This window comes from Natator depressus, chromosome 21 (genome assembly GCF_965152275.1).
Source record: "Natator depressus isolate rNatDep1 chromosome 21, rNatDep2.hap1, whole genome shotgun sequence".
In the NCBI taxonomy this organism is placed as follows: domain Eukaryota; kingdom Metazoa; phylum Chordata; order Testudines; family Cheloniidae; genus Natator; species Natator depressus.
This window is the reverse complement of record NC_134254.1, coordinates 14,959,749-14,984,315: the sequence shown is the minus strand read 5'-3', so window position 1 is coordinate 14,984,315 and position 24,567 is coordinate 14,959,749. Positions and strand designations below refer to the sequence as shown.

The window sequence follows — 24,567 nt, the reverse complement described above, 5'->3', positions numbered from 1 at the left end:
CCGCGGCCGCTGCGCTCCGAGAGCCGCCCCTTCGCCAGCTACGGCTCGGCGCTGCGCGTCTTCCTGCCCGAGCCGCTGCGCGCCGGGGAGTGCCTGGCGCTGGACATCGCCTACCGCACGGGCGAGGGGCCGGGGGTGAGCGGGCTGTGGGGGGCTGCCCCCTCGTTGGGCCCTGGGGTCCCTGGCCCCGGGCTGCCCCCCCCCCCCCCCGAGTCCCCGGGCTGCCCCCTTGCTGGGTCCCGGGGTTGCTCCCCCGCCCCGAGTCCCCAGGCTGCCCCCTGCCCCCTTGCTGGGCCCCGGGGTCGCTGCCCCCCCTCCCCCCGAGTCCCCGGGCTGCCCCCTGCCCCTTTGCTGGGCCCTGGGGTCGCTGCCCCTCCCCCCGAGTCCCCGGGCTGCCCCCTGCCCCTTTGCTGGGCCCTGGGGTCGCTGCCCCTCCCCCCGAGTCCCTGGGCTGCCCCCTGCCCCGGGGTCCCTTGCTGACCTCCACCGTGACCCTTTGCTGTTCCCCTAGGCTCCTGATCTCCCAGTCTTCCTGCTGCCTCTGCACCCTGGTCCCTTGCTGCCTCTCTGGGTCTTCCTGCTCCCTTAGTTCCCTTGCTTCCCGTGCTCCCTATCCTCTAATCCACTTGCTGCCCTGCACCCTGACTCTGGGCCCCTCCATCCTAATTCCTCTGCATCACCTGCTGCCTCCCCATCTCCCTCTCTGTCCTGTCTTTCCTCCCTGGGGCAAGATCTCCAATCAGTGAGTCTCCCCAGTCCCTAATGTGCTGTCCCCCCTTTTTGTCTGAAACATTCTCTCTGCGTTTGAGGCTACTGGTTTCCCACCCCCATCAGCTCCTGGTTTGCGGCTTGCAAGTGGCAGGCGCTTCACAGGGGATAGATAGCTCCTGCACTGCCAGCAGCCGGCCCGCGGCAGAGCAGAGAGGATGTAGATACCAAGGGCTGAATTCAAACCTCCCTGCACTGAGCATCCCTGTTTACAGCAGTGCAAAGTGGGTGCAAAACACGTCCCGGGCAGGGTGGCAGTGTTTGGCACGCAGTTTGCACTGGAGTGTGAGGCAGTGACCAGTCTAGGTTGAAAGAGGAGTAGAGGGGGGATCTGGAGCAAGTCTACAGTGTAATTTAGCCCGGCTCCTAAATCAACCAGGGGAGTATGGGGTCATTGGAGGATAGAGATCTGGAAAGCAGGGAGCAGCAGTGAGAAAAGGGAGTGATGGTGGCCTGAAGGTAGCCATATTTATAGGTGTGACTTGCAAACACATGGCTGAAAGGTCAGGGTGACTGCGAGATGATGTCAAGTGGCGGGTAGGTGGGAGATCTCTGTGCAGGAGAGAAGGAATTGTGTGTAAGGGGGGAGGTGTGCCCTTTCTCCAGTGTGGCCTCCTTGGACATATTTAGCTGCAGTGTGGTGAGTTTGCAGGAGCATGGCCAGGCAGGAGGGTGGAAGTTCTGTATTATCCAAGGTTGAAGCTAGAGATCGGAGAAAGCAAAGCAGGGGAGGAGGAAATTACCCTTTCCCATCTCCTTGTGCTCTTCTCAGGTCCCCAGCTCGGGCTCCAGTGATGCTAACCCTGATTACAGCTAATCACCTCCTTTTGGTAAATCTAGGCAGCGGCAGGTTCTCAAAGAATGGAGTGTGGATGAGTTCCAGCCCATGAACTCGATCCCCTGCTAGGAAGCACTAATTGATAGTAACCCTCAGCAAAAACTTAAGTTTTGGTTTGTCTTGAGCTTCTGATTCCTCCTGGGACCAGGCCCAAACTGGTCCCAGCTGAAGGGTCCTGTTTCTTTCTGTGCATTGGCGGTCTGGGATCACTGACACGCTTTCTGGTTCCAGCCTTGTCTAGCGAGTTTCATTTCTCTGTGGCAATCTCATACCCGCTTTTCCAAACCCCACCCCATCCTGGGGCAGGAAGGGGGGGGGGTGTTCTCTGCCTCCAAAAGGCGGAGTCTGCTCAGAGAAGTGTGGTGCTATGATTTGCCTGTTAGAAAATAGGGAAAGTGCCAGAATATTGCATTTGCCATGAGTTAAAGTGAAAGTGTCTCTGTCCCTGCAAAGAACAGTACTCGGGTTATTTTGCTGGCTTATTTATCCCAGACCCGCCCAGCCCCCTGGCTCCTTTCAGCAGTTAAATGAAGGCCTTCAGGCTCTTCATGGGAGAAGAGCTAATACAAATGGATGAGCTGTAGCAATTCTGAATTATAAATGCTGAGCATAAAAACTTCACGGCTAGGAACGGGCAGCCCAGCTGGAACGAGAGAGGAGCGGATCCAGACCTGTGCTTATGCTTGGAGGGCCAGCAGTCACTGTTGATTTATTTGCTTTTTTGTGTCTCTTTGACTTCCTGGTTTGGGGCAGGAAGTGGCAATGCTACGGCAGTGCGTGTGAGCCCAAGGCTAACTGCCTGTTTCCAGCTTGGTCAAAAGCAAGAGGGTTTGCAAATGTTGCACGACTGCCGTAGTGGCCAGAGTTCAGAGAATATCAGGGTTGGGAGGGACCTCAGGAATTTATCTAGTCCAACCCCCTGCTCAAAGCAGGACCAATCCCCAATTAAATCAGAGTTCAGAGAAGCAACTGGTTTCTTAGGACTCTTAGCCAAATTTTTTAGATTTTTCCCTTCAATTGTCTAATTTCTGCCCATCTGGATTCAACGGGGGATTTCAGACTCATTGAAGCAGGCTCCTGATCACACCAGCCTAAATTTAGAGGAACCTCACTGACTTCAGTAGAGTTATTCTAGGTTTACACAAGAGTAAATGAAATCAGAAATCAGCCTAGAATAATACCCCTTACTAAGCTTAGTTCTTGTTTTCTTTTTTAAAGCTTTTCGTGCACCTGAGTGGTACTTAGGCCTTGTCTGCACTAGACAGGGTTTGCTGGTATAGCAAGCTGGCTACCTGCCCTAGGGGAGACGTACCTTATGCCTATTCCCCAAACAAAATAAGTATACTGGAAAAAGGTGCAAGTTACATTACATTACATTACAAAGAATCCTACCTTAGGGCTTTTGCCGGTAGAGCTGTCATTTGGGAGGGGATGATATTTTTGCACACTGCTGCCGGTAAAACTTTCTAGTGTAGATCAGGCCTAGCTCCTCCCTGGGAAAATCACTGATGTGCCGAAGTCCTTTTGCTGGTATAGCTGGTTTCATTTGGGGAACTGAGAGAAGCTAAACCAACAAAAGAACTATGAGGTGTCTCCCAACTAGGGGAGTTTGCCAGTTGGCTATACATGTATGTTTGTGCTGCTAAACTCTTTCTAGTGGCGACAAGGCCTGGGTGTGGGCTGTACATCCGGGGGAGAGCTTGGTCAATTTACAGCTGCCTTTATACTACTTCGTGGGGTTTGGCTACACAGGGATATAGAGTATGATTGTATGGCTGTGGTGATGCTGGTAGAATTCCTTGCACAAACACTCTGTTCCAGCATAGTTACTTCACTTTGTGGTTATCAAACCAGCCAATCTACAAACTGCTCCTGGAATAGGCCAAGGGGGTGGGTCTGGGTTTGCCACATCCAGCTGTGTGTGCATTTCTCCACCTGAATGCAGCACATTGCTTTTGCATCAGTGATGCTGATTAAGATTTGTTAGGATCCCAGGGCAGCTCACAGACTTAGTCAAGCCTTGAAGTTTTGCGTGAGTCTAACTTGAATCTGACTGCCTTGTTTGATTTTTTTACTGACTTTCCCTCTCCTTGTTCTGCTTGCTGCTCCAGGTGTCCTGGCTGGACTTTTTCCAAACAGCCCAGAAGGAGAGGCCATTCCTTTATACCTCTGGCTTTCCTGTGCTCAACAGGTCCTTTTCCCCCGGCTTTCACACACCAGCAATAAAAAGCACCTATTCTGTAAAAATCCAGGTGAAGTCTCCCATCCCTCACAGGAAGCTGTCTCTTGTCTCTCATCAGGTTTGTTGGCTCACTCCAGAGCAGACGGCAGGGAAGCAGAAGCCTTATATGTACACACAAGGCCAGGCTGTCCTCAACAGAAGTTTTTTCCCTGGCTTTGACACCCCTTCAGTTAAAAGTACATATTCAGCCACTATAAAGGTAAGCAGAAAAGGCATAAGAGTGCAAATTGGATCATTTGTTCAAACTTCTATTTAGGGTAGAAAATTCATTTATCAAGAGGGCATCCATTTCTAGGCCTTGGAAGGAGAAATCTTCGTACGCGGTCTCTCCGGACCGCTAACCTTATTAAAACAGAACATTGGGAAGTGCTGTGAACATTTGTCACCCATGTCTGAGATTCAGGACAGCCGGAAGGCCCTGATTCTCATGCAGAATTCATTGGTCAGAGTCCTCCATATGGACACTCTCATGTCATGCTGCTCCTGCTCCTTGTTTGCCAAGCATAACACAGTTACCTTCAGATCCCTCCTTAAAAGTGACCTGCAAAGGGCACTTGAATAAAACTATTGTGCTTTGAGTCTCGCTTTTTAAATGATGAATAAGGAAGGCCTGAAAGGGTTCTTTTTTGGTCTTTTCTGGGGGCGGAGGCAGTGTTTTGACTCTTAAGTTTAGAAATAACCAGCATGTCAAGTCTGGTCTTCTTGGTTTTGCTAGAGCACCTCTTGCAGGGAGTGGGTTTGGAGTCAGCATATTGCAAGCTCTTACATCTTAAAGAGGTGAGGGTGCTGAATCTTTTAGACAGAGGTACTCGATTCACAATATTTATTGGCAAGTGCAATTAAAGCAGTGTTAACAAATCTCTTGTTGGCCCTTCGAGATAGGACAAGTGCCTTCCAAATACTTAAAAAATAGAAACAGCAAGCTGGCTTCCTCCCAGCACATAGAGAAGTAGCTTGATTGGTTTATTGGGGACTTTGAGCTTTGCTCTTGTGTGTTATTGAGGGAAAGTGAATTCAGAGTGCTGAAGCCTATGCGTTGTTCGTGGGGCATAGCTGTTATGGGTGGTCATGATTGTTGTGAGAAAGATGGTTCTCTCTGGTACCCAGGGCCGATCTTGCAGAAGTATTGGAATACCAGGGCAGTGTCCTGTGTCCAGGGAGGAGCCAGACTGGAGTGTGTTAGAGGGGCAGGGATGGTATGATATTTACCAGAGGTGACTTTTACCCAGTAAAATGTTTTTTACTAACTTGGGAAAAACTAGTTATTTTAAAAGCTGTTTCATAAATGCACACCATCATACTTAGTTTTAATTTGTATATTCAAATTCTGGTTCCATCGGGCAGTAGGTTCGGAGATTAATTCAGGGTTGTACATGTAATTATAATACTGAATGTTGGAATGGCTCTGTATATTTTGGTTTGGTATTTTCTCAGTGAAGTTATGCATGTCATGACTCATATTTCAGTTTTCACTGTTATGCAGACAAAAGTCAAAAACATTCAATTACATAAGAACAATAATAATGCAGAGTTGGCTTGAAACATTAAGCAATCAGAAGCATGCAGAATTGCTGATGACCAGTCCTGGTCCATTTGGCCACGCAGCAGTCTGCCGCAGAAGACCAACTTTAATGCAGTGGGTCGACCGAGCCTATTCCTCCGTTCTGAATGGATGTATCCAAAGCTGGAAAAAATTTGTTCTGTGCTTGTTTAACTTGCTGACACTGATGCAATTGCCCCACCAGTTCTATGAATTCAAATGGGATATCGGCATTCTTTAGATTCCCCCCCCCCCCCCCCACTGTGTTAGAGGAAACTTGTTCCTTGATAGCGTCTGAAAACATTGATTTTTGGATAAGGAATTTTTACTTAAATATAAGTAAATGTGGCAGAAATTTGGGATTTTTGGTGTGCAACCACTGCCTTGCAATCTTTTTTGTTCAGCTGACAATTTCTTTGGATGAAGGAGGTTGGCCAATGTGTACATGAGTAAGTGCCTCCTGAAATCTTTGTGCACCACACAAAGCAGAAAAACAAATATTCATTTATCTGTAGATCCACCATATTTCACCTACAGCACCAATTGTTAATGTGTCCCTTTAGAGTGTGACAAATGCCACAGCAGCTGGATTCAACTGACCGATCAAGTTCTTTGCTTCTCAGTAAATCTCTTGATGATTAATTATACTGACGACTCAGTCTTCGAGTTCTGCATCAAGATCACTTGCAGTCCTGAGATGTGACAGATTTTTAACGTTTCTATCTTTGTTGGTTGACTGTTCCATTGTACGTCCGCAGGGATTTGGGGTTTTACAGATCCTTGGCATTCTTTTAACCAGGCTGATGGTGATTACGAAAGTACTTTGGCTAAATCCACTTCAACAAGACCTTAAACCACATGCTCTGACACATGGTTCAGAGCTCATGCTCTGACACAGAGCAGATTTACAAATGTCCTAACATCCAAACGTAACCAAGGTGTCATCTTTTTCCAGATCACTTCTCGTACTTTGCATCTTTTTCTCATCGTCAGGCAGCTCTTAACATCACCACCGTACAGTTCACTTGTAAATGCCTTGGCTTCTCTGGCCAGTGTAGCACAGTGCTTTCCAGTTTTCTCCTTGTTTCCAGTGTGAACTGCTGATAACATAACCAGCTTTCCCTATCTGCATCCAGTTAGCTATCACTGGATCACTGTGCACATTACTCCATCCAGCGTGTATTAATGTAACTGCTTCTCCATGTAATTCGTTATGTGCTTCCACCTTCAAGCCAGCATCAGTAACGGTGTCTAACAGGTCACCTGCTGCCTGCTTTGTAGCCTGGCCTTCCCTAGTTTGCTGGAAAAGTTGGATGCTTAGTAACAGAAAAGGGAATACAACAGCCATAAAAACTTGTGCAATCTTCAAGGCTATTTTTTGTTTCAGTTTTGGAGTTGTTTTTGTAACAAACACACATCCCTTCGCGGCTGAAAACCTGATACTTTCCTCCTTTTTGCCCGACCTGGAGCTGGCTTTCTTTTGTTGTACTTGGCAATGGTAATGCCGTATTGTCCATACCTTTATCCTCCAAGTGTGATTCTAATAACCTCTCGGCTACCATCTTTCACTAACAAAAACCCAAGAATCACAGACTTTGGTTAAACGTGTGAGAGTAACTAGGGATGCAAAGTGATTGTTTCCAATAACTCAGCCAGCATTGCTAATATATCAAGATAGAGGTTAACTCCTCAGCCTGCAATGCTGCATTTACACACACCAGGATACTGGGCTGGATGGACCTTTGGTCTGACCCACTGTGGCCATTCTTATGTTCTTACAATGCTTTCCCCTGCCTCGAAAGGGGTAGTGGGGTTTGAGATCCAGGTGGTAGGAGCATTGTTGGCTGGAGCTTGACTCTGGGAATGCTCATCATGGTCACAGAGCAGTCAGGATGGCTCAAATCCACCCCTAACGTGTGCAGTGTGACCCCCTCCTCTCCTGATGGAGGCTGTTTACAGGTGTCTCCATTGCTAGGTCCCTGAAGGCTTCACAGCTGTGATGAGTGCCACAACCTGGGAGAAGCAGGAGAAGGACAACACGTTCACCTTCAAGATGTCCCAGCCAATCCCATCCTATCTGATTGCCTTGGCTGTTGGCGACATAGTTTCTGCTGAAGTCGGACCTCGGTAAGGGGCTCCCCTCTTATTCACAGGAGGAAGATCGTGCATTCAGTTATAACAAAGCCTGTGGCCTTGGTTGTAGCTTAGTTCTGAAGGGTTTGCTCCCTAACGAGGATATCTACTATCCATCCCCTTGTTTGAGGGGAGCTCTTCCCCCCCAGCTCAACTCTTCATGTGAAAATTGGGTAAAACTTGTCATTCTAGGCTCCTATGCGCTATGGTGTTCCCCTGATAGCTGCCTTTTCCACACTATTTGTCTTGCAGCATGTCCGCGCTCTGTCCTGCCAGCCAGTCGTAAGCCGAGGGGGTCTTGCGTGGGACTAGAATTAACCGTGGGTTATTTGTTACTATAAATCTGGGTCAGAACCAACCCAGTCATCTAAAACTTGGTTGCAGCTCTGCCAGTCGTTAGTGGGTTATCAATTCTCATGCTCAGCAGGAGACTTCATAACCCCTAAAATCAAATGACAGTAGCAAATTATACCCCTCCTGTCTGAGTAGTGCATCGGTGGCTTTCAATACGCCCCAGATTATCTGGTTAAGGATCACATCTCATTCCTTGTCCTGGGCAAGTTTTTTTTGTTTTCCAACCCCCCCCTTCCCCCCTCTTTCTGGGCAGAGGGGAATGCAGCTTCAAAGTGGTGCTGTGGAATTGCACTCCTGAGCCCTGTGGTCCAGCTCTGCACCTTGCTTTGAATGTGTTCCCCAAAGTCACATATGCAGAGGGCTCTTAAAACATACTTACTGTTGGGTCCTGGGCACACGGGAGTCTGGCCACTCTTGCTTATGGGGAATAACTCCCCCTTTTTTTTCCAGCTCCTTTAATTCATGGATCTTTTAGGGCCAGAAAAGATCATTGAGTGTGATCTCATACCTTGCTTGATCGTTGTTAAGAGCTAAAGATTAAATTAACAACCCATGCAGTAAATGTCTCATTAGCCTTGTTTATGGCCAGACCTTTATTCTTTGGTTTGAAGTCCATTAACTGTTCCCAGTTCTGCACACTCTTCACTTTTGTTGTAGCAAATGGCCACTCTCCATCCTCCAGATTCCCCTCCTGCATGCGGAGATAGTAGCCACTAGCCCACACAGGCGTGCAGCGGAGAGGGATGTTCAGGACTGCATACAGGAGATGACTCTGTGCATCATTGTGTAGGAAGTGATGGGGCCATGCCTAGTCAAGCATTTTTCAAATGAAATTTGGAAAGGTATCCTTCACATGTGAGGAAGTTAGAAAGCAAGCTGCTGAAAATCACCGGAGTCCGAGCGTGTCATCTAAGGCTTCTGAAGGAAAGAAAGTACCGAGCTAGCTTAAGCTTTGACAAAGCTCTGCTACGAATCCCCAGATTGGCTACTCACTGAGAAAAGAGCCATGCTAATGGGGGGGGGTCCTCCTTTTAAAAAAAACCCAAAGCTGCTGGCGATGCTGGTGGCTAGGCTGGTGAGTCTAAACTGGGTTCCCAGGCAAAGGAGCATAAACAGATTTGAACAATGCACTGGGATAAGTCAAACCAGCAGCCATGCCACTGTGCCCCATCAGAGCCCTATGAGTCAGTGACAGAGTAGATCAAAATAACTTGCTTGCATTTTCCAAAAGGTCCTTTGTTAGGCTGGGAAAACAAATGCCAGAGGGTGTGGCGGCTGAGATTTTGTGATGGTATAACATGATTTTACTGATACAGCTTATTTCCCTTCCCGTCCAGGAATAAGCTACCCCAGGATAAACACTTAACATTGGTATGACTACCCACACGAGGGGAGATTGTACCAACGTAACTAGATCAGTATAGAGAAAGCTGGACAACTTGTGGGCAAGGACAAGGCCTTGGAATGGGGCAAGTTCTCCAGGTGGGGATTGTTACATCTATTAATGACCTGGAGGAGGTAGTGGGCAGGGAGATGAGGACAGAACTGTTCTGGTTATTGGGGGATTGAGTCCCCTGGGGCTTTGAGGAGCTTGACAGCAAGTGAAATGTCTTTAAAACATAGCTTTGATTTTTTTTTTTCTTTTTCTTCCCCATCCTCTCCCTACCATGCATCACGTCTATCCTAAGTAGCTAAAGACCTGTGGCCAATATGGAGCCTGCAGGAAGCCATATGAATTCTAATAACCATCTCCCATAACAGCATGAAGCCTGCAAGCTTCAGACCCAGGAGCCTGGTCAACTTGAATGTCCTGCTTCCATCCAGAAGCCATGTGCTTCGGGTCAGGGGATTGCGGGCAGCTTGGAGGGAACGTGTTTCCTCGTGTTAGGTTTTTCCTTTCCTCTTTGTATTCGGCAGCATGTTGTGTGGAGTCCGTTTGCCGAGCTGGAGATCTCCCTGCAGAAAAGGGTCCCTGGCAGGAGCAGGGGTGGAACTGAGCAGGCAGAAGTGTGCAGACATTGGGGGGGTGAGGAGGAGGAGGAGTGGGCCTGAGCCGGTTCCAAGGCTGGGTTTGGGGTGCCAGCCTTCCACACAGATTAGAACCATACCGGCTCTCCTAACTAAGGCACCGCGCATCACACTTCATAAGAACAAGTCTCAGTCTGCCCTGTGTTTGTTGCAATCAGGACTGTTTCTTCGCTCTCCCTAGGAGTCACGTGTGGGCTGAGCCCTGTCTGATTGAGGCAGCCAGGAAGGAGTACGATGGCGTGATCGAAGAGTTCCTGGCAGTTGGGGAGAAGCTCTTTGGACCATATGTTTGGGACAGGTACGGCTCACCTGGATGGAAGTCTCTGAGGTGCTCTGGACAGCTTTGGTTCCTTCAGGTGCCTCGCTCGGTCTTCACATGTTAGGGCTGGGGAGGGAGAGTCCCCAGGCGGGTGGGGAGAGGCGGTTCCATACTGACCGCTCTTCCTGCCTTTTCCAGATATGACGTTCTCTTCATGCCGCCCTCTTTCCCCTTCGGCGGGATGGAGAACCCCTGCATCACCTTTGTGACCCCCTGCCTGCTGGCTGGAGACCGCTCTCTGGTGGACGTCATCATCCACGAGATCTCCCACAGCTGGTTTGGCAATCTGGTCACCAACGCCAACTGGGGCGAGTTCTGGCTGAACGAGGGCTTCACCATGTACGCGCAGAGGAGGATCTCCACCGTCGTCTATGGTGAGGGCCTGGCGTCTGCTGCAAGGACCCAGTCCTGCCATCCAACCTCTGTAGGTAGAGCTGGGCCCTAGCTGGAGGCCCATTGATATTGCTGGTGCTTGGTGCTGATATCCGGGTCCAGCCGCACAGATCAGAGGGCTGGGAACTACGTTCTGCAGCTTGACACGTTTTCTGGCAGCGTCTGGGGATCTGCACTAGCTCCTAAAATGTCTGAGACGTGATTGGGTCGTGTTGGGTGACTGGGGGAGGAAAGGGTTTGGACTGTCTGTTGCCTTTTTTTTTTAAAGAGGCTTTTTCTGCCTTTTTATAGATTAGAAATTCCAGTCTTGTCTGCTGTGGTCTGCTGAAGCGTGGTGTGAGAGACATGAAGGAAGTAAAACCTGGCCGAGATGGCTATGACTTTTATTCAGATTCTTGAGTCTTTAGTTAACACCTGTTTAACTCAAATGCTATGGAAATCGGCAGAAGATTGCCATATTTGGGGTCCGGAAGGAATTTTCCCCTGGGTCAGATTGGCAGAGACCCTGGGGGGTTTTCACCGTCCTCTGCAGCATAGGACACTTGCAGGTTTAAACTAGTGTCAGTGGTGGGTTCTCTGTAACTTGAAGTTTTTAAACTACAATTTGAGGAGTTGGGTAACTCAGCCAGAGATTAGGGGTCTGGTACAGGAGCGGCTGGGTGAGGTTCCATGGCCTGCAATGTGCAGGAGGTCGGATGGTCCCTTCTGGCCTTAAAGTCTGATTCTGTCTGATAAAGATTCAACTCCTTTCAGCTGTGCACTCTGTGAGCCAAGACCCCCAACAAGTCCCCCACCAAAATTAGGTCAGACCAGAGACTTCAGGTTCCCAGTATTTCTGAGGTAGAAAAATGAGTAAAAAGAGCTTGAAAAATGAGGCCCTCCTTTGTTTCTTCCTACCCTGAGATCGACTGATGAAAACGCTACTTAAGAGCTAGGTGATATTTTTATTTATGCATCAAAAAGACCTAAACCACTTTTGCACAAACACACTTTTTCCTGGTCACATTGTAAGAGATTAGACCTTCTAACTTGAGATCTTTCCATAATTCCGTCAGGTGGCAGCTGTAAACTTAACGCGTGATGGGGGCACACTTGCTTTTCCAAACGTTTGTTTCAGAATGCTTCATTTGCAGCATAAGGAAATCCTTTCTGCTCGGTTTACTCTGTCTTTGCCATCAGTAAAACACGTGTCTGAAGATTCTACAGGTCAACATTTTGGTGTAGTTCAGTGACTTTTAAAGGTAGTTTTCAAACAGGTGGAGGCTGGCCTCATGGCTGAGTCTTGGGAAGGCCAGGGCTCAAGAGAGTCTCTGAGAAGGACTCGCTCCTGGGTCTTCACTCCAAAGCACAAGGCTGGCAGGCAGAACTCCTCTAGTTTGTAAGGTTGGTTTTGACCCGGGCGGGCAGTCGTAGCGGGCAGCCCATAAGTTTTGTCCTGAAAAGCTATGGTACACCCCCTCCCTGCATTGATTTCTTCTTCCTCTAGTCTCTCTCTCTCTGAATTAGCTATGCTTCTGCTCCAGGAGCAGTGACGGCTTTGCCCTCTTACTGGCCTTTGAAGTAGGGGCAGCCCCAAAGGAACCTTAAAGGGCAGTTTGCCTTCCTCCCCGGCTCTGATGGGAAAGTGCAGTGTCTCAATGCCAAGTCCCTGTCGTCTTCTCATCAGGTGCTGCTTACACCTGCCTTGAAGCAGCCACGGGAAGGGCTCTGCTACGCCAGCATATGGACAACACGGGAGAAGATCACCCTCTAAACAAGCTCAGAGTGAAAATCGAGCCAGGTCTGTGCTATTTCCAATAACCCGCTGCAGAGTACCTGCGGGGGGTACGGGTCTCTGGGGCCATCAGCGATAGTCTTATTGCCAGTGCGTTTAACCCAGTAATGGCCTGGAATAAAACTGCATCTACAGTAATCATGCTTGAAGATTGCAATAATTAGGGTATGTTGAGAATAGACCGTAAAGCTGCATAGGGATTGCGTACAGTGCAGCTATCAGACGTGCATCAGTGTAGTCCAATCTTGTTACCGTTTAACATGAAGGCTGCTTATTAGTAAACAGTGTTATTTTTAGAGTACCGTAGGTGTGATTAAAGTCCCAAGCCTAAGTAGTTACTTTATATACTAAGGCAAGTTTAAAGGAACAGGCTAGAGAGGGACCAGAACTTGCACAGTGGATGCCTCAGTTTAGGCACCGCAAGAAGGGCTCTGGGTTTTTGGAAGGCCCTGAAAACCCTCAGCTCCCATTGACGTCCGTCACAGCTGCGGGCGCTCAGCGATTCTGAAAATCAGGCCACTCTTACACAGGTGTCTTAAACATGGGTTAAGCACCCAGGTTTGTATGCTGTGCCTTTACTCTTGTTTTAGAGGAAAGCTTTGAGTAGTCCTGACATTCGTAGTACTAAATGATGGAGTGTTTCATGACAGGCAGCTGTTGATAGAAGAACATGCAGTTAGCGAAACAACCTCAATATTTTTACCTTCCCTTTGCAAGCCGATGTGCTAGTTCTCACGAAGTTAAAGCATCATGAAAACTTAAATGAATGTCCATAAAGCCTGAGGTTTTGGAGCTCAGCCACTTCAGAGTTCCAGATAAACAAACAAGACGCTCTTGTTAAAATTTGAAACCAGGGTAAATTTTTATTCCGTGCTCAGAACCAGTGTGATCAATTTTTTTCAAACTTTATCCTGTTCTCCCCCTCACCCCCCCCACCCAAAAAAAAAAAAAAAAAAAAAAAATCTCAGCTGGCTTGAGAGTGACCTGCCAGTCTCCAGGCCAAGAAGAGGTTTCTGGCCAGGGCCTGAAGAGCACATTTATAATAGCAGTCTGGCTGCATCCTCAGCTTTCTCCATAATCACATGTGACTGAGTAAATTGCTGTGTCCTCTTGCATCCCTAGCGCAAAGAAGGTGGATGGTCTATAGGAGGAATGTGGCTGGGTGAGAGGCAGTGGATGAGCTGCGGGAAAAGTCCACTGTGCATAGCATTCCCTGTATGTCTCCATGAATTACACAGGGTGGTTTGGATCTGAGCCAGGGTGGTGCTGGGTGGAGGGGCCATAGGCCACTGCCCTTTTGGCCTTCATGTTGAGGTGGGGGCAGCTTCTGGTGTTGAAGAATGGGAATCTAAGGAAGTTGGAACCATTTATTTTAAATGGTGGCTTCTTTCGTAAAGCTCAGGCCCTTGTCATGTGTTTGACCCACTAGGTGTTGACCCTGATGACACATACAATGAGACCCCCTATGAGAAGGGCTACTGTTTCGTATCCTACCTGGCACACCTTGTGGGAGACCAGAGCAAGTTTGATGCTTTCTTGCAGGTAAGGGGTGTGGGTTCGCTGGCTTCTGACTGGGGAGCTCTGTGTGCAGAGGTCCTGGAGGCAGGGAAGTTCACTCCTTCTAGCATGTTTGCTGGCAAGGTTTCTTCCCTGCCTGTTGGTACATACGTGACAGCATCGCAGGTTCTTGGTACTTTCTGAGCTTGCAAATAATGCTACCATCCCCAAGAACAAAGCTGTCCCTTCTGCCTCTGGCTGGGATTCTCCTGGGGTACCCAAAGCCTTGAATAGATCAGAATTGTAGCCTGCAAACCTAGCAATGTTCAGTTTGAGAACCCAAGCGCTTGAAGTGAGGAAACTTAGTTAAGACTGAAGGCCAGTTTAGGTTTTAATGCCTTGACTTATGGAGTCTCTTAATACCTTCCACATTGTACTAGCTTATACGGTAAGCAGCACTTAAGTGTGGGTTGATTAGAACTTGAGGAGATGTACAAAGCAAGCCACGCTTGAAGAAAATTCCTTTAGTACCGTTTGAAGTTGTGGGTGCTTACAGCTGAGCAGTCTGGAGCAGGAGGGTCTCCAGTCCAGGACTTTTCCCTGTGTTAAATGCTCTTATCCCTCCAGAAACACTCCCTAGCCTGGAATCTATCTGGAAAACTGAATGAGAGCTTCAGCTGGCGGCTCTTAATATTCAGAGAATGAAAACCCGGGCCTTGTGCAGCACAGGCCAGCCAGTAATGGGACTAGTGCCACTGGGCAACTGAGTCAGCACCTCTCCTGAGAAGTCAGTGCAGCCTCTGGCCTCAGTAGTAAAGGGCTCTATAGCGTCTGTCACCTTAGGATTTTGACAGGTTTCCAGGCTCTCTGCTTTGTGTCCTGTGTCATTTTTGGACATGTACACTTTTGCTGTGGCAGCCATTTCAGTTTTTTAAAAACATTTTAGGGGGAGTATTAGGATTGCATGCGTGTGTGTGTGTGTTTCACATTTAGAGCCATTTAAAAAGTTGTAAGGCTGGAGGGGAAAAAAGAGAAGTCTCTTCAGAACAAAATAGGCTTTACACACATTAAGACCCTTTTGCATAAAGTTTAGTAAATAGGAATACAGTGTTAAGACACACATGTTAACAGGCCTTTTAGGAGAAAAACATTTGTATGCATTTAGGTTATTTTGAAATAGTCTGAATGCCCGATTTTTTTAGAGGAAAAATAATTGTAAGACATGTTAAATATTAGTCATAGAACGTGGTTTTAGAGAAATTGGGTGGGGGGGGGGAACAAGACACAGAGTGAGAGAGGCTGTAGAACAGTGAAGAAAAGCAAAAACCTTTCAGCTGGTTACAGAAAGAGTGAGAAGCTGCAGAGAGAGAGGCTGTGTCACTGACCCAGTGGCAGAGAGAAGCCTGCAATGCCAGTAATTCCAGGACAGTCGGCCTTGAACAAGCCACACCTCTTGGCTGTGCCAATCAGAAGCTATTCTTTAGACAGGTCATAGAATTGCATTTTCCTGAACCAGTCATAATGTGCCAAGAGGCATGGCTATTGACCATTCGTCTGTTTCAAAAATGTATCTCTTGAAGCAAATAAAAGAAAAGACACGTGCTGTACATAACTCACGTTTTTGTAGCAATACACAAACCTTTTTTAAAAAAAAAGTTTTTTTTAAAGTTTTGCCTGATGGAAAACTGCTCTAAAAACTTATTACTTATAAACTGTAAAGAGAGCTTTAGATTTACACTCTTTATATAAACGACAGGCTGACAAATGAAAAACTAGCTTATGGAAAGCAGGCGATAGCATTTTTAGCTCTGCTAAAAGTATTATTTCTCTGCTACCTCCTTTTCTTTTAACTTATTTAAAAATCTAAATGCTGTAAAACCAAGTAAAATTTTAGTACGTAAACTTTTTAAACACCAGTCAAAAGGAGCATGCATGTATAAGTCTTTATTTACAAAATGTATGTAAATTTAGCAGATGTCCTTCTTTGTTTAGTTTTGTACTAGGATTAAGTTACCTCTTTTTACATAAAGCCTTTAACGTTTGTGTCACGGAGTCCCCGGGCGATGCTGTGGAAATGCTCCCTGCGAAGCCAGGCAGGACTCTGGGGAAGTCTCCTTTCTGTGAGCAGCCTGTCTTCAGGACACACAGCTCACACAACTTCCACCTTCCTGGGTCTGACCTCGGAGCATTCAGCGTCCTCTGCCCCTCCGTGCACTTCCCACAGCGAGTCCGCTCAGGCGGGGCTCATGGGGAAGCCAGAGGGTCCTGCCCCCCAACTCCGCAGTCAGACATGACTCTCAGCCAGCCAGTAAAACAGAGGTTTATTATTTGACAGGAACATGGTCTAAAACAGAGCTTGTAGGTGGAGAGAACAGGACCCCTCAGCTGGGTCCATCTTGGGGGGGCAGTGAGCCAGACAACCACGTCTGCCCTTCACTCCGTGTCCCAGCCAGCCCCAAACTGAAACTCCCTCCAGCCCCTCCTCCTCTGGGCTTTGTCCCTTTCCCGGGCCAGGAGGTCACCTCATTCCTTTGTTCTCCGACCCTTTAGCTCTCACCTTGCAGGGGGGAAGGGCCCAGGCCATCAGTTGCCAGGAAACAGGGTGTCGGCCATTGTCTGTGTCCAGACCCCTGCACACACCTGCTCTCTAGGGCTCTGCAATGAGCATACACCCTTATCCCACCCCCTAGATACTTAAGAACTGCCTAGGGGAAACTGAGGCACCCCCACACTATTCAGAGGAAACATTAAGAAAAGTCCCACTTCGTCACAGTTTGTCTTGAAAAATGGTAGAAAGACCTTCATGAAAGTTGTGTGCAAAGTTGGTTCAGGAAAATGCCATTCTGAAACTCGCACCCAAGCAGTCCTAATGCTCCCCATAAAAACAATAACATAAAAAAAAATTCAAAATGGCACCATGGCAAATGTGAACACGCCCAACAATGAGACCGGAAGGTGGGACATAAAGCAGAAAGGGGTGTGTGGAAACCTGTCAAAATTGTATGGTGATGAATACTATAGAGTCCTTTACTACTGGTCTCAAAGTCCATTCAGGGCATGGGGAAGCATGTTCTTCTGGGCTAAGTATGGGGCAGTGCAGGGCAGAGAGTATAGGGCGGCTGTATTCTAATTCCAGCTCCTGTGTCATGTCTTGTTTCCCCCCCATACAATGTGGATAAAAGGCCATCCCCACACATGGGGCTTAGGGGCCTGGTGAGATGATGTCTGGGAAGCACTCTAGGGATGGTGAGGAGGGGAAGAACTCAGCAAGAGAATGGGATACAGGAGGGAGCAAAGGGGACAGAACAGAATGGGAGTCAGTGGCCAAGCACGGGGGGGAGGGGAGGGAGGAGGGGGCAGGTACTTGAGAAAAGACTGGATGGGCGGGGGGATGAGAACGCTGGAAGGAAGAGGAGGGGGAACAAGATGACAATTGTTAATGGATGTGCCTTACTGCACTCTGCCAGGCAGCATCAGTCTGCAGCCTGGGAGCAAGAGCTGGCTGAGTTGCTGACCACTCTGGCTTCTGTAGCTCTGGAGACAGAGAATCTAGAACTAGCTTCGCCACCCACAACCCTCCAGTGCTGGGAGCTGAGGGGCACCGCATCCCCAACTGGGTGTCTTTCAGCTGTAGTTAACAACACGTGTGCATGTGGTCATGGGGAGCAGGCTTCCATGCCAAACAGCTGGCCCCATTGTTTCCAGGGGGCTGCTGGTGAGCTTCACCCCACCAAACAAAAAGAATTGACCAGGGTTGGGATATTGGAATCGGAGAACACTGTCACGGAGCTTCCCTCATGCCTGCTTGCGCCAGGGCCATCAGAATGGGCAGGAATTGGCTAAACGTGAGCGGGAGAGAGGCTGGGGATCCAGTTAACTGGAAGTGGAAGCAGAATTGTTTAAAATAGTTTGACATAAGCCCTGTGGGTCTTTGCTGGTCCTGCCTGTGTGGAGCATAAGTATGAGCACCCTGCCCCTGCAGGCCTACGTGAACCAGTTCAAGTTTCAGAGCATCATGGCCGACGAGGCCCTGGAGTTCTTTCTGGAGTACTTCCCGGAGCTGAAGAAGAAAGGCGTGGCCACCATTCCAGGTCAGTATTGCTGTCGAGTCTCAGATCTCCTTCCAAGCACTCAGGAGCCTCTGCCTCCTTGTCCCACGTGCCAGGGACTCCCCAAAACCAGAGAGAAACCTTCATACAGGACTTGATAGTAACCAGCAACTGCAGCTTGTCCCTTCTCCAGGGCTAGAATTGGGCCGGGTCAGTGACCCAGCACTGCTTGAGGCTGCCCCCACCTTCTCCAGAGTCTCCGCTTTTTCTTTTCTTTTCTTTTCTTTTTTTTTTTTAAAGTTAGTTTCTTATCTAGCACCTGTAGCTGTATCTCTGGCTATGGATTTCAGCCCCTTTTCCTTATCTGTATTCCCTCACCCTACGAACGTTGGGGTGCCCTTCACCCAGAGGTTACTGGGACTTTTGCCTCAAGCTTATTAGCATGTACAACAGTTAGTTACCATGGCATTCTTGTGATTGGACATCTGCGGATGTTCCTAACTTAGATAATTTAAGGCTGGTATAAACTGGCATCTGGTGGTTACCTGTCAGCAGCACGTATTTATAACACCACTCTATCTTGTGATATAGGGTCGTTTTGGGTTACTTATGTCCCATCTTTAGGCCATGGGCCCTAGTTTGTTTGGCTAAGCTATTGTCTTTACAGGCTTGAAACATGTAGGCTTTTGCATTAGTGCCTTAAATCCACACCTATACCTTATTTAGCGTATACCCATATATCTTTAGCAGCATAGCTGGCTACAAACCCATGGTGCCAAAGAAAACCTTAAAAATGGAAATGGTATGTAGCCAAAGCAGAAATGCCTGCCTGAGTTTGCAGAGAGCCTGAAACAATCAAACTGACATGCAAACTGCCCCTTCATCTCAATGGGATGTTAACTCGGATGCCCATTGTTGGGTTGTGGGCAGAGCTAAGGACAGGACCGTTATTACTTTCCCTCTCCTTAAAGTTGAGCCCTGCTTCTCTGGCCGTACTGGTCAGTCTGTTACTCTTTCTTTGCATGCTAACTGCTGTGTACTCTTCCATTTATTTGCCATATGCTAATGCACTGCCTCAGCTTTTCCCCACAGAGGGCTGATTCCAGGGCTAAGTCCACATGCTCCCTGCCCTTCCGATTAAAACTGGGGTAATAAAACGTCATCCACAGAACTAATAACTAACTAGGTTTCAGTAATGCCTGTGGCAGATCCCTCTAAAAGCAATGGGAATGCGCAGGTGACAGAGGATAGAACCTGTTACATGGGATGATGCATTAGATGAAAAGAACCCAGCTTGACTCTCAGATCCCAGGCTGTTAACACGATCACTTGTAGGCTCAGCACAGTTGAGTCAATGAGAGACAATAACTGTGGAGCCCCCATGATGCAGTATTGCTAAGGGATGGAGCTTAGAAACCAGTCTCTCCATTCTCAGCTTCTCCTGTTTGCTATTGCTCTGTGCGACCTCTTGGGTGCACTGGCATGCAGCAGAGTCTGGTTCCATTGCCGGTCCTGCCTGCTCTGAGCATGCTTATTCTGGGAGGTGGCTCCAGTGATGTCCAGAGAACGCAACCCAACTTCTTCTCTCTTCTTCTCCGCTGCAGGCTTTGAGTTTGATCGATGGCTGAACACGCCCGGCTGGCCCCCTTACCTGCCTGACCTTTCCCCAGGAGAGACGCTCATGAAGCCAGCAGAGGGGCTGGCAGAGCTCTGGGCAGCCAGCAGTTTGAACATGGAGGCAATCAAAGCTGTGGACATCACCGCCTGGAAAACCTACCAACTTGTCTTCTTCCTTGATAAGATCTTGCAGAAATCCCCTTTGCCAGACGGTAAGGACCAGTAACCTCCTCTGGGCAGGGCGTGAGTTGGTACAAACCAGTGGGCTTTGTGAAGCAGTGAAGCCTTAATGCAAACCCTACCATGGTGTAGAGGCACGCTGGTTACTAGCCCAAGCTGGATGCTCACCAGCGACTTCCGGTACAACCAGATAGGTGGGGAGACGTGTGCCAGGCAACGTACCTCCAACCTCACTCTATCCAGGGGTACATGCACGAAGGGCCCATTCAGCTGACTGGGAGTTCAGTGGCTGGGCTTTCGTTTTTGCTTTTGGGGAGAAGCCTCCATCTCTCCAATAACCGAGTAGGGAGGGAAGAGCAGGGGTGTGTATTGAGGCCTCGTCGCCTGCCTAGGATCAAAGAGAGAAATGACTGACTGCGAGTCAGGATAGCAGAACTTCCTGCCCAAGCAAGCACCCTGCATTCACTGCCGTGCACTGGTCCCTTTCCCAGTCCAGCTGGGAGGGCTGATGTCAAGGGTGGCGAATTCCATAATGGTTCCCCCAGTATCTGCCCAAGTCTTGAACCCTTTTTCCTAGAGCAGCCTCGTGTGATGTGCTCTGCAGCCGTTCTCCCCAGTATTCTAGCGGCAGGAAGTTGTAACATGCCGCAGAGCACAGCGGTGATCTCAGCGGTACGGCCGCCTGCTCCTCTGTAACCAAAAGCTCCCCATGTGCTGGAGCCCTTTGAGTAACGTCTCCGTCTCTCTAGAGGTCTGGTCCCTCTGGCTGGCGTAAAGTGGGTGCAGTCATGGCCTCCTGGCTGGCTTTGCTTGTGAATCTTTCCCCCACCCCGGGTGCTGAGTCTAGACACCTGAAGTAGCCTGCTGAGTGCCTTTGCTTTGGCTGAGCGATGACTCCACCAGGCCCGCTGGCTGCAAGGTGCTCGAGAACGACGTCTCTGGGGTGGAGTGTGGAGGAAAGCTGTCCGATGACTCATTAGTGGCATGCCCTGCCTCTGTGCCGGGGGCGTGTGGTCTGTTAAACAGCTGCCATCTCCTTGAAGGCACGGGGCGCCTGGGCCACGTATACGCAGCTTTGCTAAGTTGCAGCCCGCGGCATTTTCAGCTTGTTCTCGCTGACCCTTCCCAAGTGCGTGCCAACGCTGCTCGTTTCCGTGTCTGAGCCCGGCTGGGCTGACGCGCCTGCTCCTCGCTTCCCAGGGACCGTGGCGAAGCTGAGCGAGACGTACCCGAAGATCTCCAGAGCGCAGAACGCCGAGCTGCGCCTCCGCTGGTGCCAGATCGTCCTCAAGAACAGCCACGAGCCCGAGTTTGGCAAAGTCAAGGAGTTCCTCCACAGCCAGGTTTGTGGGTAAGGCCGTAGCCAGCTCCACGGGGCTGGGAGCGCGTCAGCCGAAGGCCAGGCCCAGCTGTGGCGCTGTGTGCAGCGTGGCAGGGAACGCCGTGCTCCGGCCGGAGCCCTGTTGCACGCTCTCTCTGGTTTTTCGGCATACATTTAAGGCCACAAGCACGTCCCTAAATCCCTTTGCTGTCAGCGGGATTTAAGCATGTGCTTAAAGCTTGGCACATGCCTGTTGCCGGCCTCCGTTCAGCCAAACAATTAGGCATCTGTTAGAGAGCGCATCGAAGAAGAGGGAGCAGCAGTAGACAATGGACAAGGGCCGTTGGAACTGGAACTGCATCTTCCTGACTCCAGTGCTCATGTGCAACCAGGTTTTTTTAAGTGTGGGAAGGGGTGAGAGGGTCAGAGAATTTCATGCAGTTTAGGAACTGCCTGAGGAGGGGGGGCTGCAGGTTCTTGTGCAAACAGGTGCTGCCCTCTCTATCTGCTCTCGCTCTTCTAACCTGTTGGCAAGCCGTGCAAAGGCGCTGGTCCTGAGCAAGGACTGTCCAGCTCACTTGCTCTTGTAATCCTGCCGTTTTCTCCGTTGCCCATTTTTAGAAGTGGGTGAGTTAGTTTCTGTGAAATGGGGGAAAGTTGATGCTGCACGAGCACACCCATGTGTGTTTGCACACCCACGTGCACGCTTTCTTGACGTTCGATACCTGGATTTGGCTAACGTTCTCTGCGTGCAGCGTCTTTGGCTGAGGCCAAGCGCGAGCGATCCCCACTGGAGGGGGACTGTCTCAGGGAGCTGTGGGTATGTTAACACAGAGTTTCTATGGGAAACTCTTCTCCAGCCTTAGTGACAGTCATATCTTCTAGATCCTAACCTCCTCGTGGCCTTTGCGATTTGTGCCTTGCAGGGGAAGCAGAAATACACCCTCCCCCTCTACCGGGCCATGTGGAGCGGCTCCGAGTCCGCCCGAGCGCTGGCCGTGGAGACTTTCTCGGCCACGGCCTCTAAGCTGCACGTCAATGTCCAGAACTACGTCAAGAAGATCCTGGCTTCGGAGCCAGTGGGGACCTAGCGGCTCATCCCAGAGAGAGGCAGGCACCAGGGCCTCAGCTTTGCTGCATCCGCCCCAGTGACCCAGGGGGCCTCTCCCCTTGGAGCCATGCTTCCGGGCCTGCCTGAGGCTCCATCCCCCGGCTGGTGTGAACCCCCGGGGCACCCTCGCTCGCTGGCACACACGGGGTTTTATTAAACGCTTCGTCATTTGTATTCTCCCTGGTGGTGCTCGGCGGAGGCTTCTTGAGGGACTCAGGGTCCATGTTAAAAGCACCCCCCCCCCCCTCGAGTCCTGCTAAGAGCCCATGTGCTGGCTGGTGGCAGGGGAGGGGATTCACCCCTTGAAACCTGGCTGTTTTCTTTCAGTTCTGGGGGCAATAGATGGTGGTGCATCCTGCACAAGGGGGGGCCCCCCTCTGACTCCTCGCCCACCAGATTGGGTCCCATCTTCCTCGTTGCCCCCAGCCCTGCTGCACCCTTCCAGCACAGGGCTCCTGACTGGGCTCTGGCCCAGGGTCCCCTCCTCTCGAGCTCACTGATGGGGCTAATCCCCTCCATACCCTTCCACTGCCCAGCCTTCGCCCAGGAAAGGCAGGCCTGCAATCTGGTTGGGGACAAGCTCCCACATGGGGGGTCTGAACAGCCCCAGGCCTTAGGCCCCCTGTTTGAGAAGTGGCAGCAGATCTGCTGAAGCTGGGCACTTTACTCCCACCCTGTCCTCACAAGAAGGAGGCAGAGTTATTTCTCTGGGGGGCTCTGCTGTCTCCTTGCAGACAGTGGCTGTTCCCTCCCTGCCCTGGGCAGCTGCGTTTGCCAGAGGCCAGCAAAGCCCATCAGAGTTGCTCTTTTTATTGTAGCTGGTGATCAGGCTCTGAGGTTCGAGGCGCTTGCGTCAGGGGAAGAAGCCCTAGGCTGCTGGGCCCAAGGGCAGCTGGTGAGCTCTGGTTTAAATGCAGCTGAGGAGAAGGGTCGGGGGAAATGCTGGGGATGTGCTGAGCTTCCAGCATGACACAGGACTCAGAGGTAGGGGATACGGATTCAGATCATCTGCCCGTTCAGCAGGGAGACCCTCCCCACAAACAATCAGCGAGGGGGTGCAGGACTTCTGTTACTGTGGTCCCCAGCCCAGCATGCTAGCTGGCGCGCCTAGAGAAGCCAGGCTCCCTCTTTGCCTTGCAGTTTCATGGCTGATAGAGTGGGGGGCTGTGCAGCAGAGATGGGCTCTGCCCTGCGTGCAGCTGCCAGAGCTCAGCCTAGCAAATGAGCGAGCCCACCTCTCCCCATAGAGCAGGAATGCTCCCATTGCACCAGGGCTAGTTAATGAGCCTGGTGCAAAGCTGACAGGAGATCAGGCAGGGATGGACGGGACCTCAGCAGCCCTGGCTCATTAAACTGGCCTGGCTACCAAGCTCTTTTCTCTCCACTGAGCCATTCCAAGGCCACCTGAGGAATTCGCCCACCTCTTCCCTAAGGCTTTTGGGCTGTGTGCGCGGGAGTGGCTCCCACCTCCCTCCCTGCCTGGCTCCGGGAAGGCCGACCAGGCTCCTGAGGCAAAAGGGCCAAAGCTGTGGCCAGTAACCGAGCCCAGCCTGCACGGTGGTGATGCCCAGGATGGGAGGAGAGTGCCCCACACCTGAGGCACCTGCTCTGGGACTGTGACCCCAGCAGGGTGTGCCAGCCTGCCCAGCACTGGCCTGGCTCTGAGCAGGGTGAGCCGTGGTGCGCGGCATCTTTGCTCTCCCCAGGGCATTTGGGCCTGTCTGTACCAGAGCAGGTACCCCTTGCCCAGTGCCAGGCAGGTGAAAGCACAGTGCCCTGTGCTCCATGCCCTGCTAGCGTGCCCGAGTGAGCCTGGTGCTGGCAGGGCCTGGCATAGCCAGCTTGCCGTGCCCGTGCCCACAGTGTGCACAGCCGCATAGGTTATTGCTGTGCTCTCTTGTGGCCAGCAGGTGGTGCCTATGGACTAGCATGATGTCTCCAGGGCTGCTCGGCCATGGGCCCAGCCCATCTGCGAGTGCCCGCTCTCTGGGCGCTGAGCAGCGGTGGCTCTCCCTGGGGTGGGGCTAAGCCTCCAGCTGGATCTTTTATTAGTGTCTTCTCTCACAGGCATGAGGCCTGCGTGGAGGGAGAGGACAGCGGCAGAGAGCCGTGCCCTGTCACGGCCCCATGCTTCACTGTTCCCAGGGGCAATAGGGTTGCTACCTCTGAGGCACAGAGAAACCAGTCACTGGCTGTGCCCCCCTGCCCCAGCCTGACCTTCCTCTCTCTCCCCCCACCCTTAGCCTGACCCCTTGCCATGTGTGCCTATACCCACCCCCTCCCAGGAGCCTCAGCCCTTGAGGGAGCCCCCTACCATCCCTCCCAGGAGCCCCTGCCTTCCCCTCCTCGCTCCTTACCATGCCCTCCCTGCTGGGGAGCTTTGTGATGGGTCTGTCCTGCTTC

General features: G+C 50.5%; 1 protein-coding gene across 1 annotated transcript; it reads left to right on the top strand.

The window, feature by feature from the left end:
- Positions 1-22,331, top strand: RNPEP (arginyl aminopeptidase). The gene is made up of 11 exons (XM_074936100.1): positions 1-135; positions 3,907-4,047; positions 7,364-7,515; positions 10,085-10,201; positions 10,361-10,596; positions 12,282-12,395; positions 13,819-13,931; positions 17,869-17,977; positions 19,540-19,764; positions 20,933-21,075; positions 21,980-22,331. Exons 2-11 carry the CDS (start codon positions 3,955-3,957, stop codon positions 22,142-22,144), a joined length of 1,467 nt encoding a protein of 488 aa, XP_074792201.1. The 5' UTR covers positions 1-135; positions 3,907-3,954; the 3' UTR covers positions 22,145-22,331.
- Positions 22,332-24,567: the final 2,236 nt, after the last annotated feature.